The 19019-nt window shown below is 37.0% G+C and overlaps 1 protein-coding gene across 1 annotated transcript in view; it reads left to right on the top strand.

Annotated features, from left to right (window-relative positions):
* Window positions 1-19019, top strand: part of LIN28B (lin-28 homolog B) — a 107485-nt gene that overhangs the window by 36736 nt on the left and 51730 nt on the right. The window contains exon 3 of the mRNA XM_047101356.1: window positions 16515-16699. Coding sequence (XP_046957312.1) covers window positions 16515-16699 — 185 coding nt within the window. The remainder of the gene's footprint in view (window positions 1-16514; window positions 16700-19019) is intronic.

The following is a 19019-nucleotide window of genomic DNA, read 5'->3' as shown; positions in this document are numbered from 1 at the left end:
TTTCAGGATTCTAAGAGAAAAGGGACATGTGAAAGAGAAAGGAAGAATTATTAACAAGGGCAATGAAATATGCTGAACAAATGGATGGAGAATACAGGAGAAAATAAGTATAAGGAAGTATACTAATGAAAATATAGAAATTAAAACAGCATTACTGAAAGATGATGGCCTAATGACCTAATTAGGGAAATACTATAATATCCCTATGAATAAAATTATCCCCTTTCCACATTTTTGATATTAAAATAATCCATATCCCTAACTGGAAGACAGTTTTTTAGACAAGTATTTAAATATTAGAATATCTATATATAGCACATAAATCCATATGTTGTCATAAATTAATGAAACCCTTTCCTAAAACTACACGTGTTTCTTTTCTTTTTGGTTATTTGGTACAATTTGTAGTAATGTAAAAATTATTACTTTTTATAATAATAGGTGTAGGTGGGACTTTGCCTTACATGTATCCAGTGATTTATCCAGTGAAACAATTAGAGCTGAGTTGTGGAACTTGTTTCATGCCTGGAAAGATCCCCTGGGGCTTTGTGACCCTTCTGTGATCATTGGAGCAGGCTGGGCACTTGAAGAGATTCTCTGATTTTTTTTTTAGAGGACAAGGGTTTGTTCATTCTTTGCCCAACCTTGCACTAGCCATGAAGGTTTTCTCCCCTGGCATATAATATCCTGCTCTCTGATACATAGATTGGAAGATGAAGGTGGTCATGGAGTTAAAAAAAACATTTCAAATAGTGTGATATGTCGGAGTCATTACTCTATGCTAGTTATTTTACATTAATATGACTGAACGGTAGAGAGATGTAATCTATTTCCACACCTTCTTTGCAAAGTACTTCTCAGATCTTTATGATATAACTCTAAGACTGTGTATCCAAGATGGTAGTCACTAGCCTGTGTGGCTATTGAAATTTAAATTAATAAAAATTAAATAAAATATTTGGTTCCTCAGTTGCACTAACAGTAATGTAAGTGCTCATTATTTGCGTGTGGCTACTTAGTAGCTACCATTGTAGACAGTTCAAATGTAGAACATTTCTATCATTGCATAAAATTCTATTGTTCTGTACTCCTCTAGAGGAGATGTATATGTCTTTTGAGGAGGTCATTGATATTTTATCCATGTCTTTTAAAGTGTAAGTTTATTGAAGAGAAAGAACTGTGTTTTTTTTCAAGTTGGTCAGAGGTTGTTCCTACAACTTTGACAATACGTTACAATGACAGTAGATGTGCAAGTTAGCTAACTTTACTATGAGGAAAGCTTCATTCAGGTTAATCAGTAATAGAGATTTACTGTCTTAATCTGTAAAATACTTTTAAGTTGGGCTTCTGGGAAATAGCATTATGTAGTGAAAAAGAACACTCACTTTCAATATAAGAAACATGTTCTTGTGCCAGCTTTGCCACTAACTAGTTGTTAGACTATTTTCCCTCCCAGACTTATTTATTTTATAACTGGAAATATATTTTACAACTGCAGATTTTATAACTGGAAATTTATAACTGGAAATACTTTTTTTTTTTTAATTAAGTGAGGTCTGTGCCCAGTGTGGGGCTTGAACTCATGACCCCGAAATCAAGAGTTGCGTGTTCTACCGACTGAGCTATCCAGATGCCCCTGGAAATACCTTTTGATCCCCTTCATTCATTTCACCCATCCCTACCCCTGCCTTTGGGAACTATTAGTCTGTTCTCTGTATCTGTGAGCTTAGAGTTTTGTTTGTTTTTAAGATTCCATAGATAAGTGAGATTATATTTGTCTTTTATTATCTGACTTCTTTTACTTAGCATAATGCCCTCAGGGTCCATCCATGTTGTTGCAAATGGCAAAATTTAATTCTTTTTTTTATAGTTCAGTAATACTCCATTGTGTGTGTACACATTTTCTTTAAACATGCATTTGTCAGTGAACTCTTAGTTTGTTTCCATATCTTGGCTGTTGTAAATAATGTTGCAGTAAACATGAGGGTGCGTATATATTTTCAGATTAGTGTTTTCATTTTTTTTCTGATAAATACCCAGAAGTAGAATTTCTGGATCATATGGTAGATGTATTTTAAAATTTTTGAGGTACCTCCATACTATTTTCCATAGTGGTTGTAACTATTTACATTCTCCCTAACAGTGTGTAAGGGTTCCCTTTTTCCCACATCCTCACCAAAACTTGTTATCTCTTATCTTTTTGATACAGCCATTCTGACAGATGTGAGGTGATACCTCATTGTTGTATTGATTTGCATTTCCCTGATGATAGGTGATGTTGAGCACCTTTTCATGTATCTGTTGGCCATCTGTATGTCTTCTTGGAAAAATGTCTATTCAGGTCCTCTGTCCATTTTCTAATCAGATTGTTTTTTGCAGTTGAGTTGTGTGAATTCTTTGTATACTTTGGATATTAGCCCCTTACCAGATACATGATTTGTAAATGTTTCCTCCCATTCAGTAGATTGCCATTTCATTTTGTTGAAATGGCTTTTTGTTTGTTGTTTGTTTGCTTGTGTTTTTTTTTTTTTTTTGCTGTGCAGAAGCTTTTTAGTTTGATGTAGTCTCATTTGTTTATTTTTACTTTGGTGGTCTTAAGACTTTGGGCATTTAATTATCCAAAGTTTATTTGGGATTCAATTTCTTCATCTCTAAGTTGCAGATTTAAATAAAATATTTTTAAAAGTCTCTTGTTGTAATAGTTAATTATGAGTACTTTGTTTTCTCAGATACAACTTTTATAAAAGACCTATGGTTTTGAATGGAAGAGATAAAGAAAAGGAAAAAAAAAGCGTGATGAAGCTGCTAAGAGAGTCCTGCCCTTATTCAGAATTATTTTGAGACAGAGCATTTAGCTGTAGATATCACTAAACCGCTACCCAGGAATATGAGAAAGATTCTGTTGGTCTTAAGTTGTAATAGCCTATCATAAATATTGCTTTCATCATGTTCATTCCTTCTGCATAAAAACCATGATTAGCTTTGGAGTCACACAGATCTGAATTTAGATAACATTTCTCCGATCACTAGTTGGGTGGCATTGAGTGAGTTATGTAACCTGTCTGCCACAGTTTCCTATTGGATGGATGAAATGATGTGTTATCATGATCTTTTAAGAGCTTGCAGCCAATTCAGAGGGATAAACACCTTATTACAGTCATGGTGGGAAAATTTATTATAGACATATACCACGTATCATAAAAACAGAAAAGGACATTATTTAACTGAGACCTGGCCATGGTAGAGAAGGTAGAGAAGAGAGTAGTAGAAGGGTGTTCTAGGGGGAGTAGTATGCTCAGAGACCACCTAGTATTTGAGGTCTACAGCTAAAGCACAGAGAAGGAGTAGAAGAGGATGGTAAGAATTAAGCTTGGGAATATAGGCAAGGCCAGCAAATGAAGGATTCAGAGTTTAAACTTCATGCTGAGCACTGTGGGATCACATTGAAACTTTGAAACCTGTATTTATGAGAAGGGTAATATGAGCATATGGGGAGAGAAGGAGCAAATCTACTTTCGGATGTTCACTCTAGTGGGAATGTGGAGAATTGATTAAAAGCCAAGAGACCCATAGGAAGCTATTTTTTTCCAGTTTAGGTGAGAAACGATGAAGAATTGTATTAGGAAAATGGAAGGAAGGGAACAGATTCTATACGTGTTAAGGAAGTAAAGTCAGTATTAATTGGTTACGGGTTGATGTGGGTTTGAGGAAGATGGAGGTTTCTGTCTTACGTAACAGAATGGATGATGGTGACTTTTCACTGGGTAAGGAATACATTAGGAAGAACTGACTAGTGAGATAATATACTGTATTTAAGGGGCTACACCCCTAACCCAAACTGCCTGGTTTTAAGTCCTGGCTTTCCCATTTACTAGCTTTGTGGCCATGGGTGTGTTACTTAGTCTCTTGTGTTTTCATTTCTTTTATTAGCTTCGTTAAAAAATTGCTATTGAAGTATAGCTGACATGCATTGTTGTATTTCAAGTGTACAACATAGTGATTCAACAATTTTTTAAAAATTTTTTTTCATGTTTATTTTTGACAGAGACAGAGCATGAGCAGGGGAGGGGCAGAGAGAGAGGGAGACACAGAATCTGAAGCGGGCTCCAGGCTCCGAGCTGTCAGCACAGAGCCTGACACGGGGCTCAAACTCACAGACCAAGAGATCATGACCTGAGCCGAAGTTGGACGCTCAACCGACTGAGCCACCCAGGCGCCCCTCAACAATTTTTTTAATGTTTACTTATTTTGAGAGAGAGAGAGAGAGAAAAAGTACAAGTGGGGGAGGGGCAGAGAGAGAGGGAGAAAGAGAGAATCCCAAGCAGGCTGCACATTCTGCACAGAGCCCAGCACAACGCTGTATCTCACAACCCTGGGATCATAACCTGAGCCAAAATCAAGAGTCCGACGCTTAACCAAATAAGCCACCCAGGTGCCCTGTGTTTTGACAATTCCATACATAATTCAGTGCTCACCACGGTAAATATAGTCACCATACAACATTGTTATAATATTATTGACTGTATTCTCTGTGCTGTACTTTTCATCTCTGTGACTTATTTATTGAATAACTAGAAGTTGGTATCTTTAACCCCCTTCACCTACTTCATTAGTTTCACCTACACATGAGTTAATGGGTGTAAAGTGCTTAGAATAACTTCTGGCATGTAAGCACTGTATGTGTTTACTGTTAGTAGTAGAAGATATGGCTTAGTTCGCTTTTAGACATAATGAAGAAGAGTTGTATATGAAAATATGTAGGATGCAGTTAGATATATGAGACTAGAGCCCAGTAGAGAAGTCTGGGCTGGAGATAACATAAGGGAAGTTATATAAGTAGTAGTTGAAACTAAGGGAATATAGAAAATATCCCAGGGAAAACAGGTGCAGTGAAAAGGCCAAAATGGGACATTACAGAACATCAATAATTTAAAAAATAAGGAAGACAAGTTTATGGATGTAACTGAGTGGGGAGTGAATAGAGGCATAAAGAAGAATATTAGGCTTAGGGTCCCAGATGCCAAGAGCAGTGTGGGAGTGTTTAATGTCAAGTGTTATAAAGCTGATAAATATGATAAGATTGAAGAGTCCACTGGATTTGCACCAAAGAAGGTCAAAGGGTGACCTTAGAACACTTCTTTAAAATTTGGTACGAAGGTCACTTTACCAAGGACTAAGGAATAAATGGATCAGGAAGCAATAGAAATAGTGAGTTTAGATCGCTCTCTCTCTCTCTCTCTCTTTCTTTGATTCTGTTTAAGTTTAGTTTTATTAAAGTAATAGTTTAAAAAAACCAAATAGTTCCATAAGGCTTAGAAGGAAAAAAAGAAAAGCAAACCTGTGCCCCTTTCTTCCTATCTCTTTCTTTTTTATATTTGGAAGCCAAAATAAAATTGTCTAGCTTTTTTTTATAGTATTTACTGCTGCATTTCATAAACTACTAGGTATTTGCCCAAAGAATACAAAAATACTAATTCAAAGGCATACACGTACCCTGATGTTTATAGTAATATTATCTACAACAGCCAAACAATGGAAACAACCCAAGTGTCCATCGACTAATGAATGTGTAAAGAGGATATGGTTTATATATACAGTGTAATATTACTGAGCTGTAAAAAAGAATGAGATCTTGCCATTTGCAACAACATGGATGGAGCAAGAGTATTATAAGTGAAATAAGTCAGTCAGAAAGACAGATACTGTATGATTTCATTCATGTGTAGAATTTAAACAAAGCAAATGGGAAAAGGGAAAAAAGAGAGAAAGAGGCAAACCAAGAAACAGATTCTTAACTAATAGAGAACAAATGGATGATTATCAGGGGGGAGGATGGTGGGGGGGGAGTTAAATAGGTGATGGGGATTAAGGAGTATATCTATTGTGATGAGCATAGGGTGATGTATGGAAGTCTTCAATTACTATAGTATTCCCCTGAAACCAATATAACACTGTATGTTAACTAACTGGAATTAAAATAAAAAACTTTAAGGGCACCTGGGTGGCTCAGTCAGTTAGGTGTCTAACTCTTGATTTTGGCTCAGATCATGATCTCACAGTTCCTGGAATCAAGCCCTGAGTCGGGCTGCGTGGGTTTCTCTCTCTCCTTCCCTTTCTGCCCCTCCCTTACTCATTCCCGCTCTCTCTCTTGCTCTCTCTTTCAAAATAAAATTTAAAAAACTTTAAAAACTAAAAAAAAAATAAGATAAAAATTTGTATCTTTTACATCACCTCTTTCCTTTTTTCTTCCTTTTTTAAATTTAAATTTTAGTTGACATACAGTACAATATTGGTTTCAGGAGTAGAATTCAGTGATTCAGTACATATTATTAACATGTCTCCAGAATTTCAGCAGAACTGGAAGGTTCCTCAGTAGCTTCAAACATCCCAGAACATCTGCCAAATTCTTTTTTTTTTTTTTCTTCCCCTTGATGGATCTCTCCTAGAGCTTACCACGGTCTTGGTCTAGTGTAAACTTCTGTTGTTCTGTACAGGCCTGCTGGAGAACTATTGTACCCATGCATTCCTTTACTCTCATCTTGGGAATTTTCTTTCCTTCTTTACTATTTCGGGATCTCATATCTTCATCTTTCTTGGTTCTCCCTGTTTTGATGGAGTACCTTCTTAAATGCTTCTTATAAATGCTTCTTAAGAAAAGGGGTACTAAGGAGGTAAAGTTTTCAAGACTCTGGGATAGTTTGGCTAGATATAGAATTCATATAGAAATGCTTTTTCAGGGGCGCCTGGGTGGCTCAGTCAGTTAGGTGTCCGACTTCGGCTCAGGTCATGATCTCCAGTTCGTGGGTTTGAGCCCCGCGTTGGGCTCTGTGCTCACAGCTTGGAGCCTGGATCCTGCTTTGGGTTCTGTGTCTCCCTCTTTCTCTGTGCCTGCCCTGCTCACACTCTGTCTCTCTCTCAAAAATAAATATTAAAAAAAAAAACTGAAAAAAAAAGAAATGCTTTTTCATCAGATTTGAAAATATTTTTTTTCTATTTTCCAGTGTTCATTGTTCCTGTTGAAAAGTCAGATTCTGTCTTGATTCTTACTTCTTTTTATAAGAGTCCGCCTGTTTTTCTTTCTCCTCAGAAGCTTTTAGGTAGGTCCCTTTCCCCCACCAAACTTCAGTTGTTCTCAGGCTTTACAGTGATGTGTGATGGTTTTTAAAGTAATTTTTTAAATGAGTTGATCTTTTCAATGTGAAAATTTGTGTCCTCTTCTTGGAACTGTTCTCAATAAAGATAGTCTTCTCCTTTCTTAATTATTTCTTTCTTTAACTCCTACTAGTGGATGCTGTATTTTATTTTAAGCCTTCCACTTTTATTATTACCATTTTTGCCTTTGTGCTCTTTTTGGAATTTGCAATCAATTTTCTAACACTCCTATTGAATTTTTTCTAATACTGTATTCAATTTTGAAGAGCTCTTTCTTGTTTTCAGGAGAATCCAAGGTGGTTTTATGGATGCAGTATAATCTTTTATGTATCGGAGGATGTTAATTGCAGTTTCTAATGATTTCTTCTCTCTACATCATCTTATTTCCTCAAGGCTCTTTTTTGTTTGCTTGTTTTGGCTCTTTTCTTCAGTGTGGAAGTTTCTGGTGATTTTTGGGTGCCCATTTTTAAGAGAGACTGAGATGTTTTGTTATGTGACAGTTTTACTCAATAGGGTTTGCCATCCAACATAATTTTCCTTCCACATACCAACCTGTAAGAAAATGCCAGATATTTTAAGTGTTGGGTATGGCCATAACTCACTTCTAGATTCTTTTTGTCTGTTCCACCCAGGACATTTTAGGTTCTGTTTTGGCAAAAACAATCTGAAATTTTCAGCAGCATACACAGGGAGAGTTTTCTCTCTCTCAGACTACATGTACAATGTGGTCCACAGTGCCTTCTGCTCATGATCCTCATATCGGGACTCAGACAAATGGAGGCTCCCTTATGAAACTTGCTTGTAGAATTTTTGAGGCAGGAAAAGAGAATAGGGCAGATTGTGTACTATCTCTAAAAGCTTCTACAAAAAAGTGTCCATGCCATTGATACTCACATTTTCGTTTGCCAAATCAAGTCACGTGGCAATGCCTAATTTAAAATGCAGAGTAAAGTGCAGGCCTACCATTTGCCTTGGAGGAGAGGGAAACCAGAATATTTGTAGCATCTGTAATGGTGACCACAGTAGCATTCCACTTATGCGTGTTCTATAATTCCTTTATCCTCTTGCTATTTTATAATATTTGTATCTTCCAAGAATGAGATGTCTAAGTGCCCTTACAGCTACAACACCTATGGCTGTATGACCTAAACACTGCCACTCACCCCTCACAAGTTGTTGAAAATTACTATGTTCGATAAACATAGTGAAAATAAAAACAATATTCCATAAAAGATGGGAGCTGGTTTTATCCATAGCAGTTTCTTTTTTACAAAAAGACTCAATAGCTTGACAGAATTCTAAGACATTTTTGTTTCTGTGTTGAATCACTGGCAATATTTAAAAAGTACTTGCATACTTGAATTTATAAATGTCTAATTGGGAGGTTTTAGATGGCCAGATACCTCAGCTCTCTTAAATGGTATTCTTGGTTGAAAATGAACATGCATATTTTTAAATATATCTTAAAAGTTTTTTTAAGTTATTCTATGTTGTCATTAAAAAAATACTGCAAAAAGTGAGTACCCTTTTGTCAGATAAAATTTCAGTTACATTTATAGGTGCCTGGGTGGCTCAGTTGGTTAAGTGGCCAACTCTTGATTTGGGCTCAGGTCTTGATTTCACGGTTGTGAGATGGGGCCACATGTTGGGTTCCACACTTAGCATGGAGCCCGTTTGGGATTCTCTCTCTCTCTCTCTCTCTCTCCCTCTCTCTCTCTCTCTGTGTCTCTTTCTGTGTGTCTGTCTCTCTCTCCCTCTCCCGTTCACGTGCTCTGTCTCTCAAATAAAATAAAATAATTCAGTTTCATTTATTTTATTTTGTGCTTTATGTTCATTAGTTTTAGTTTTATTGTTGACATTAATTTTGTAAGCCTAATAACACTATAAAAACTGTGTTGCTAAATCTAAACTTTTTCTCTATCCATATCTCTTTTCTTTCATATTCAATTTAGTAGGTTAATTTAATTTAACTTTTTAGAGTTTATTTATTTTGAGAGAACAAGCAAGTGGGGGAGTGGCAGGGAGAGAGGGAGAGAGAGAATCCCAAGCAGGCTCTGTGCTGTGAGCACAGAGCTGGATGCAGGGCTAGAATTGATGAACTACGAGATCCATGACCTTAGTCGAACTCAGACCTTCACTGACTGAGCCACCCAGGCAACCCTAGTAGGTTAATTTTAAATGATATAATTTTGGGGCGCCTGGGTGGCTCAGTCGGTTAAGCGTCCGACTTCGGCTCAGGTCACGATCTCACGGTTTGTGGGTTCGAGCCCCGCGTTGGGCTCTGGGCTGACGATGGCCCAGAGCCTGGAGCCTGCTTCCGATTCTGTGTCTCCCTCTCTCTCTGACCCTCCCCCGTTCATGCTCTGCCTCTCTCTGTCTCAAAAATAAAAAATAAATAAATAAATAAATAAATAAATAAATAAATAAGTGATATAATTTTATATTCCTACCCACTAAGTAAATTTTAATTCTTTGTATTTGAAAATGACATTGACTCATGTCAGCAATCATGCAGATACCTTGCTTAATTTCATTATTTGAAATACGTGAATGTTTGAAACATTTTTTAAAAATTTATTTATTTGTTTTGGGGGGGGGGCAGAAAGAGAAGGAGAGAGAGAAAATCCCAAACAGGCTCCACGCTGTCAGTGCAGAACCCACTGGGGGGCTTGAACTCACAGAACTGTGGGACCATGACCTGAGCCAAAACCAGGAGTCAGGCGCTTAGCCGACCTAGCCACCCACGAGCCCCTGAAACATTTTTATTTTCAAAAAGAACCACAACAGGGAGTAATGCCATAGTATTTGCTTGCTCTTGTATGATGATTTTATGCAGAAGTTTTGGGCTACATAGTAGAAACAAGTGAAGAATTCATTATTGTTAGTATAATGGAACTTGTTTTACCCTGAATTTAATGACTCAGCACATTGTCTAAACTGTCCTGCTTTTAGTCAAGAAATGGAAAAGTCTAGGGGCGCCTGGGTGGCTCAGTCAGTTAAGCGGCTGAGGTCATCATCTTGTGGTCTGTGAGTTCTAACCCCATGTCGGGCTCTTTGCTGACAGCTCAGAGTCTGGAGCCTGCTTTGAATTCTGTATCTCCCTCTCTGTCTCTGCCCCTCACCTGCTCGTGCTCTGTCTCTCTGTCTCTCTCTCAAAAATAAATAAACATTGAAAAAAATTAAAAAAAATTAAATATGTGAATGGAAAACTCTAGCTTTAGAGGTAGTTGTTTCCATTTCATACATCTACTGATAATTCAGTGAATGATTCTCAAAGTATTATAACAAAGCATATTATGTGTTCACTTGTTATTAAAGAACTGATAATTATATTATGTGCCTGGGTCTTGTCACATTTGTGTATGTCACATGTGCCCTAGTAGTAATTGCCCTTGTTTGATTTTTTTTTGTAAGTGGCCATGAGCAAGCCTGAATCTTTAATGAAAGAGCAATACAGAACTGTATTATTGTACTGTAAATCGAAAGCACAGATTTTAATACACACACTGAAAGATACGTGTAGAAATTTCTGAAACCTGCACGTCCACACGTAGGGTAACATGTTAGGGTTTCTGCTGACTTACTTTGCAGTATAATATACGTGTTTTATATTACAGATTTTAAGGTACTTTAAAAATATTCTTAAAATAGAAATTTGTATAAATTTCAGAATCCTTGAAGCATTTCTCTCAACTCCAGAGTTCTTTAAATTTGTAAAAAAAAAAAAAAATCTAGTTTAAACGTCACTCTTTTGTAGGGCTTCAGATGGGGGCAAGCAGCTTTAGTTGTGGAAAGCTGAGTTTTTGGTGATTTTTTTTTTCATTGGATAAAATCAAAAAGATAAGCTTGGAATCTTTATTATATGTGCGGTATGAGAGGTTCCTAATTTTTTGCTCATTTCTAAAAGGGAAAGTGGGCACACTTCCCATTAGTTCATGTTCCCTGGACTTATCCCCATCACCAATCATTACAACAAAGGTGAATATCATTCTGTTCTCAAAGCTAAATCAGCCCCAAGCAGAAGGTAGAAATTGCCTGGGAGGAAAGGATCAAGTATAACTCTTCAGAAAATACTCTTAAAAGGAGAACAGGATCTGAATATCAATTGTTGCTTTAGTTTCATGATCTCTGCTCCCATATGTTGTTCTCTAAATCACCTGCTTGCTGCCTAATTCAAGCATCGTCCCAGCAGTCCAGAGTATACAGTCTGAAATTAATTCTGCAGATTCTCTTTGTAGATGAGTATAAGAACTTTATTCATTTTTCTTCATTCCATTCATGTTCATTTATTACTTCTTATTCAGCTCTCTCTGTCTTTCTGTCTGCTCCTCCACCATTCACCTCTTCCTTCCTTTCCAATTATATAAGTAATATAAAATGTCTGATTGTAAGTCACTAGCACATTTAATTTTTTGAGATTTGTTGGTAATGTCCAATATAGTGCCGTATACACATTGGTCTTTACTAGATAGATACTTTTATAAATAATGATAACTTCAATTTCAGTTTATTACTTTTTTAAAAAATGTAAGTATGCCAAGATATCTCTTACCCATAGTGTCTCTCTGCCAAAGATATATTTTTACAATATTTTTAAATGAAAAATTTGAAACATGCAAAGAAGTTGATAGAATTTTAACAGTGAACACCATTATATTCAATATCTAGATTGTATAATAATTTTCCTATGCTTGTTTTTTCACATTACTTTGCCCGGTTCTCTCTCTGTGGATCCATTAATCCATTTTTTTTGATGCATTTCAAAAGAAGTTACAGATATCAATACACTCCTTCCTTAAATCCTTCAGCATGCATATCATTAACTAGAATTCAATATCTTTTTTTGAGGTAAAATTGATAGATGATGAAATGCACCAATTGTAAGTGCACCTTTCAGTAACTTTAACAATGTCTCCACTTTTGTAATCTGAAGCACTCTCAAGACCTTGAATATTATCATTCCAGTAAGATTGCTGCATGTCTCGCCTCAGTCTACACACCTACCCCCACGCAACAACTATTCTAATGTTTTCCTACCATAGGTTAGATTGGTGTGTTCTAGAAATTCAAACAAATGGAATACATGGTCTGTACTCTTTTTGTATAAAGCTGCTTTCACTCAGTATTGTTGGAAGACAATTTTCCCTAATTCTCTCAGATTGCTGCATGTCTTGTGAGTGAGGCAATGGCTCTCCTTTGTTCTGGGCTACCTTTTCAAGGATGTTTGTATAGCAAACAACCCTGGAACACAGAGATAGTGTTTCCTTGCAGAGTAAAGGGCAAGCATACTTACTGCCCATTATGAAAAATTCAGCTTCCCTAAGGTCAGTGTTCCTCTCTTGTAATGCAACACACTGTGTGTAGGTTTCATTTGACCTTATTCCTATCACCCTGTGGGAATAAGGGCTTGTGGAACCAGCACAAAAAATGCTGATTACCTGTTTCTACTACTGCTCTGAATAATAAACGTCCTTTGTCTCTGAGTTTGTAGTACTGTGCTTTCTACCAAAGTCCAGAGGATACTGACTCCAATGCAAATTTGTGGATTTTTTTCTCATACCACCAAACAATTCTCTGATACCAGCTAAGTATTCTACAATTCCACTCATTTCTGACACTATCTGCCTGGAATTATTATCAGATCCCACAGGTTAAGTACAGATCCCACAGGCTTAGTACAAGACTGCTCCCCATCACCCCGTTTCAGACATTACTTGTAAGTCCCACCTTGTCACATGTGCTTCTGACCTAATGGCTATAGATTCGAGGTTCCAACAACCTTCTCCATGGGTTTGAGTAATTTGCTAGAGCTACACACAGAACACAGAGAAACATTTTGTTTACTAGGTCACTGCTTTATTATAAAAGGATATAACCTAGGAACAGCCAGGTGGAAGAGATGCATAAGGCAAGATATGTGGGAAGGGCACAGAGCTCCCATGCCCTTCTAGGCACGTGATTCTGCAGTATCTCCACATGTTTACCAACTTAGAAGCTCTCCAAACCTCACCTTTTTGGTTTTTATGGAAGTTTCATTACAAAACCTACATTGACTTACAAAACTTACATTGAAGATTGGCAATCAAACTCAATCTCTAGGGGTGCGTCAGTGGCTCAGTCGGTTAAGTGTCTGACTCTGGCTCAGGTTGTGATCTCGCGGTTCATGAGTTTGAGCCCCGCGTCGGCCTCTGTGCTGACAGCTCAGGGCCTGGAGCCTACTTTGGATTCTGTCTCCCTCCTCTTGGAGCTGGGGTTGGGGTGGGGGTTGAGACCCATTATCAACATCCTCTGGTAGAGTGGTATATTTGTTGCAATCGATGAACCGATAATCCATCATAATTACCCCAAAGTCCTTTGTTTATATTATGGTTCACTCTTGGTGTTCTGTGGGTTTGGTCAAATGTGTAATGACCTCTATCCATTGTTATGGTATCATGTGGACTATTTTCACTGCCCTAAAATTCCTATGTGTTCTACCTATTTCTCTCTCTTCACCCTCTGCTCCACCCAATCCCTGGAAACCACTGATCTCTTTACTATCTCCATAGTTTTAACTTTTATACAAAGTCATATAATCGGAATCATACAATACATAGTATATAACTAGAGGTAAGATTATGGATGGTCTCAGTCTACAGTCTGGGAGAGGTATTGTAGAATTTTGAGACAGGAGACTAGTAGGCTAAGATTTATTCTGAGAGAATATGTAGATATGGAAGATGTTATGGAGTAAGGAGGAGACTTGATGCTGAAATGCCAATGAAGAAACAATTACAATTACCCAGGTAGGAGATAGTCAATTATTTGTCTATTATTATGAGTCTAAATTGCCTTATATACTAATTTTGGGAAGGAGTAATGTAAGATAGAGTTAAAAAAGTTATTCTTTAAGAATACCATGAAGAAGGGGCGCCTGGGTGGCGCAGTCGGTTAAGCGTCCGACTTCAGCCAGGTCACGATCTCGCGGTCCGTGAGTTCGAGCCCCGCGTCGGGCTCTGGGCTGATGGCTCAGAGCCTGGAGCCTGTTTCCGATTCTGTGTCTCCCTCTCTCTCTGCCCCTCCCCCGTTCATGCTCTGTCTCTCTCTGTCCCAAAAATAAATAAACGTTGAAAAAAAAGAATTAAAAAAAAAAAAAAAAAAAAGAATACCATGAAGAATAGCCAGAACTTAGTGGTCTACTAGAGTAGAATTTTACTGTAAATTTGGAGAAACAATTCACTTATAAATGATACCTATCAAAAATTGTAATAATAGAAGGTGAAATACACCCACATACTAAAAACTGTGAGGAAATAAGTGATAGAATTTATATTACATCAACAAAACATGAGCACACAATAGCTCTAGTTAAAACTGCTGTCCCTTTATTCTCTTAATTGCTATAGTTGACCTGTGTATGCTCCACTTCATCTGATTTGATAATCTGGACTTTCTTGACTGGGGAGTGAAAAAGGAAATGAAATCAAAAGAACTATTTATAATTAGTGAGGAGAAAGCTGGGGGGGGGGGAAGGGAAGATTTGAAAATACTAAATAAAGCTTTAAAAACAGTAAATTTTTTTTTGTTATTTTAAGGAGTGTAGGCAGTTGTGAGTTTTCCCCCTTAACTTCTGCATGACATCAGACAGCAATAAAGGTGATGCCAAATTGCAGACTTCCACATGAAGGAATTTGAAGCATCAGATGACTGGTTAAAAACCGTGTTTTCATGTGTCCTATCACTTTCACCATGAATAGTCTCCCTTTGCCTTGAATTTTGAAGTGTTGTTTTTATTTGTTCCATGTAATTGTTTGGTTGTATGTAATTATTCAGCTGCCTTTAGAGTCATGGACTCAGGGGGGGTAAAGACTTTCTGGTCCGGTATTTCCCTAAGTGTGCTTGTCAACTGTAGTCATAAAGAAACGGCTCTGAGATCAATTCAGTCAGGAAATTGCTGGGTTAAATAAACACAGTCAAACAAAATTTTTATTTAGGGAGTGGAGAGGAGGGGTATGGAATCTCGGAGACTTTAATATATGCTAATGTGATTCATCTAAGGAGAAACAAGGTAGAGCATTTTACAAACTTATTTGACCACAAAATCCTTTTTTCATGGAGTCTTTTTTGGAACCATTCGTTGTTCCTTAGAATACACGTGGGGAAACTCAAATCCCTTAAATTTACGGATAAACAGAAAAGAGATGAAATGGTTCTTTCAAAGCAGTGTAGCTGTTTACTTAAAGAAATGGACTTGACCCAAGGGCTCCCATCATATTTAGTTTTGCTTCCTTTTGCCCCCAAATTCATAAAAGTCTTTGAAAACTACATGATATTCCAAATTAGACCCATAAAATACACACAAAAGCATTTGAAAACATAAAACTAATGATTTAATTATTTTTAGTTATTTTGAATTGGCACATTGACTTTGATGAAAAGAGATCGAAAAAGCCAATTAATATTTGTAACCAAGGTTACACTTTTGCAATCGGGAAACTTTTTCCCCTCCACAAAAATCCACTATATTTCAAACTGTAAAAATCTATTTCCTTTCAAATTATAAAAAACAAAAACGTACAATAATGTGTATACCAACAAGCTTTCCCACTTTCCGAAAAAAAGAACTGAAGAAAAGAACCTCCTCTCTATATAAACATGTATGTTTTAAAAACTTCTTTACGTAGGTGGTATTATGGTATTCTTTTGTAACTGGAAGCCTGTTCCTCCCACTGCCCTTCACCCATTTCCCCCCAGCCATCAGTTCTATGTATTTATGAATCTGTTTCTGCTTTATTTGTTTGGTTTTTTAGACTGCACATATAAGTGAAATTATACAGTTTTGTCTTTTCTGTCTGACTTACTTCACTTAGGATAATACCCTCTAGGTCCATCCATGTTGCAGATGGTGAGACATTTAGATCTTTTCATGGCTCAATAATATTATATAGCTACACTCTAATCTGTAAAATTGGTTTCCCATTGGTGGACATTAGGGTAGTTGTAATTTTTTTTTAACAGACAGTGCTGCAGTGAATTTTGATATAGGTCTTCTTCTTTTGTTTTTGAACCTTTGTGTGTGAGTATGTCTGTAGGAGAGTCCTTGAAGTGGAATTGCTGGGTCAAAGAATATGCACATTAAAATTTTTGTAAGTATCACCAAATTGCCTTAAAAAATGGTCTTAGTTTATCTCCCATTGCCAGCATTGCAACAGGAAACCTTAAAATGGTGTAACTTTTATTGAACTTAAAAAAAGATTTCATACTTTGTAATGGCTAATAGTGAATATCTTGCTCTGTGAATTTGAAAATCATAGAGAAAATTTATAAAACATTGATAATCATGATCTCTCTTTCTCTCTGTCTCCCTCCCCTGCTCTTTACAGAGCAAATTATTCATGGAAGGATTTAGAAGCCTAAAAGAAGGAGAACCAGTGGAATTCACATTTAAAAAATCTTCCAAAGGCCTTGAATCAATACGGGTAACTGGACCTGGTGGGAGCCCTTGTTTAGGAAGCGAAAGAAGACCCAAAGGGAAGACACTACAAAAAAGAAAACCAAAGGGAGATAGGTAATCATTTTACTTTGTTAGTTTATGAGTTTATTGTATTTGGAAAAAAATTCTGAAAATTTATTTGTGTTTTCTATGTTATTGGGCTTTATATATTCTAACCAAAGTAAATAAAATGCTATTATTGTGTAGTTGAATAAACTCTATCAGGAATATAGGCTACCTTGCAATTTGAACTCTCTGTGTGCACTATTTCCACCAGACTGTTCTGAGATCACAAAGGAGGAGTCAAGGTTCCCAACAGATAGTGTTGTCCCTTGGTACATCGTAACACCTCATCTGTTTTCTCAAAGGAAAATACATTTATTGTTTCATCTGTTTTTAAGAGATAACTCATATATAAAAAATATAAAAAAATTGTAAAGAAATCAGGAAAAAAGTCATTTGAAATCCTAACCAGAGGTGGGAATCATAATATATATGCAGTATTTTGGAAACTTGCATTTTTTAAATCACTTAATAGTATATCATGTAGCATTTCCTATCGGTCATAAATACCTGCATAAATTCCCACTGTGTGAATGTACCAGAATTTATTTATTTATTATTATTTATGTATTTATTTTTAATGTTGGTTTGTTTTTGAGAGAGAGAGAGAGAGAGAGAGAGTGGGGGAGGGGCAAAGAGAAAGGGGGACACAGAATTCGAAGCAGGCTCCAGGCTCCTTGCTGTTAGCACAGAGCCTGACACAGGGCTCGAACCCACAAACTGTGAGATCATGACCTTAGCCGAAGTCAGATGCTTAACGAAGTGAGCCACCCAGGTGCCCCATAATTTATTTATTTTTTGAATGTACCAGAATTTATAAGCATCTGACATCAGCTTAGGTCATGATCTCACAGCAGGTGAGTTCGAGCCCCACATTGGACTCTGTGCTGACAGATCAGAGCCTGGAGCCTGTTTCCAATTCCGTGTCTCCTCTGTCTGCCCCTCTCCTGCTTGCACTCTGTCTCTGTCTCTCAAAAATAAATATACATTAAAAAAATTAAAAGAAATGAATGTACCAGAGTTTAAACAAGGCTAATAAACTAATTTGTTAAATTTAAGCTGTTTTGAATGCTTTGACCTCATCAGTAGCATTACAGTGGGAATCCTTATATGTACATTTTTGAAAAATTGTCTGATTATATCCTTAGGATAAATACCTAATAGTGAAAAAATTGGATCAAAAACAGTGCATTTGAAAATTTTTGATATCTAGGGGTGCCTGGGTGGCTTAGTTGGTTGAGTGTCTCTTGATTTCGGCTCAGGTCATGACCTCATGGTTTGTGAGAATTTGTCCCAAGTTGGCTCTGTGCTGACAGCGGGGAGCCTGTTTGGGATTCTCTCTTTCCCTCTCTTGCTTGTACTCTCTCTCTTTCCCTCCCCCACTCGTGTGTGCTCTCTCTCTCAAAATAAATAAATAAACATTAAAGATTTTTTTTATTATCTATTTCCAGGTTGCTCTCTAGAAATGATTAGGGCCAACATACAACCCCTTCAAAAATGAGACTGCCCGGGGTGCCTGGGTGGCTCAGTCAGTTATGCGTCTGACTCTTGATATCAGCTCAGGTCATGGTCATGGTTCATGGGATGGAGCCCTGTGTCAGGCTCTGCACTGACAGTGTAGAGCCTGCTTGGGATTCTCTCTTTCACCCTTTCTCTACCACTTGCCCACACTTGTGCTCTCTCTCTCTCTCAAAATAAATAAATAAACATTAAAAAAAATGAGACTACTCATTGAATGATGTCATTTTATTTTATGTTAAGATTTTATTATTTTTGAAGTAAACTCTACACACAATGTGGGCTCAAACTCCCAACCCTGAGATAAAGAGTCACATGCCTTACCAATTGAGCCAGCCAGGTGCCCCTGAATGATGTCATTTAAAAAATATTTTCCAATGGTTTAGGTTAAGAGGTAACAGCTCATTTTTTTTCTTTGCATCCTTTGATTATATTAGAGGTTAAATATATTTTTATTTTTTCAGTTTTTACTTCTATGAATTATATGTTTCGTGTCCTTTTCTCATGTTCCTATTGAGGTGTTTATTTGCTCTTATTGATTTGTAAGTTCGCTTTTTAGGAAAGAACTCAATTTTCTTCTTTCCTATTATGATAAACCCAGTTCTTCCCTACTATGTTTTTCTCTTGTGTGTCTCCTTTACTTTCACACGGCATTCCATTTCTGACACCAAGTGTGTGGCGATTTTACCCCCACACCAAACAGTTCTCCACAACACCAGCTGGGTGTCCTACAGTTTAACTCAATTCTGACACATCTACCAGGAGATAGAGTCAGATCCCAGGTTAAGGGCTAAGTCCCACAAGAGTATATCCC

Source organism: Lynx rufus, unplaced genomic scaffold (assembly GCF_022079265.1).
Source record: "Lynx rufus isolate CCGP_SWC_20201006 ecotype Redwood Valley unplaced genomic scaffold, mLynRuf1.p SCAF_6, whole genome shotgun sequence".
NCBI classification, from domain to species: Eukaryota; Metazoa; Chordata; class Mammalia; order Carnivora; family Felidae; genus Lynx; species Lynx rufus.
This window is presented reverse-complemented; position numbering and strand designations above follow the sequence as displayed.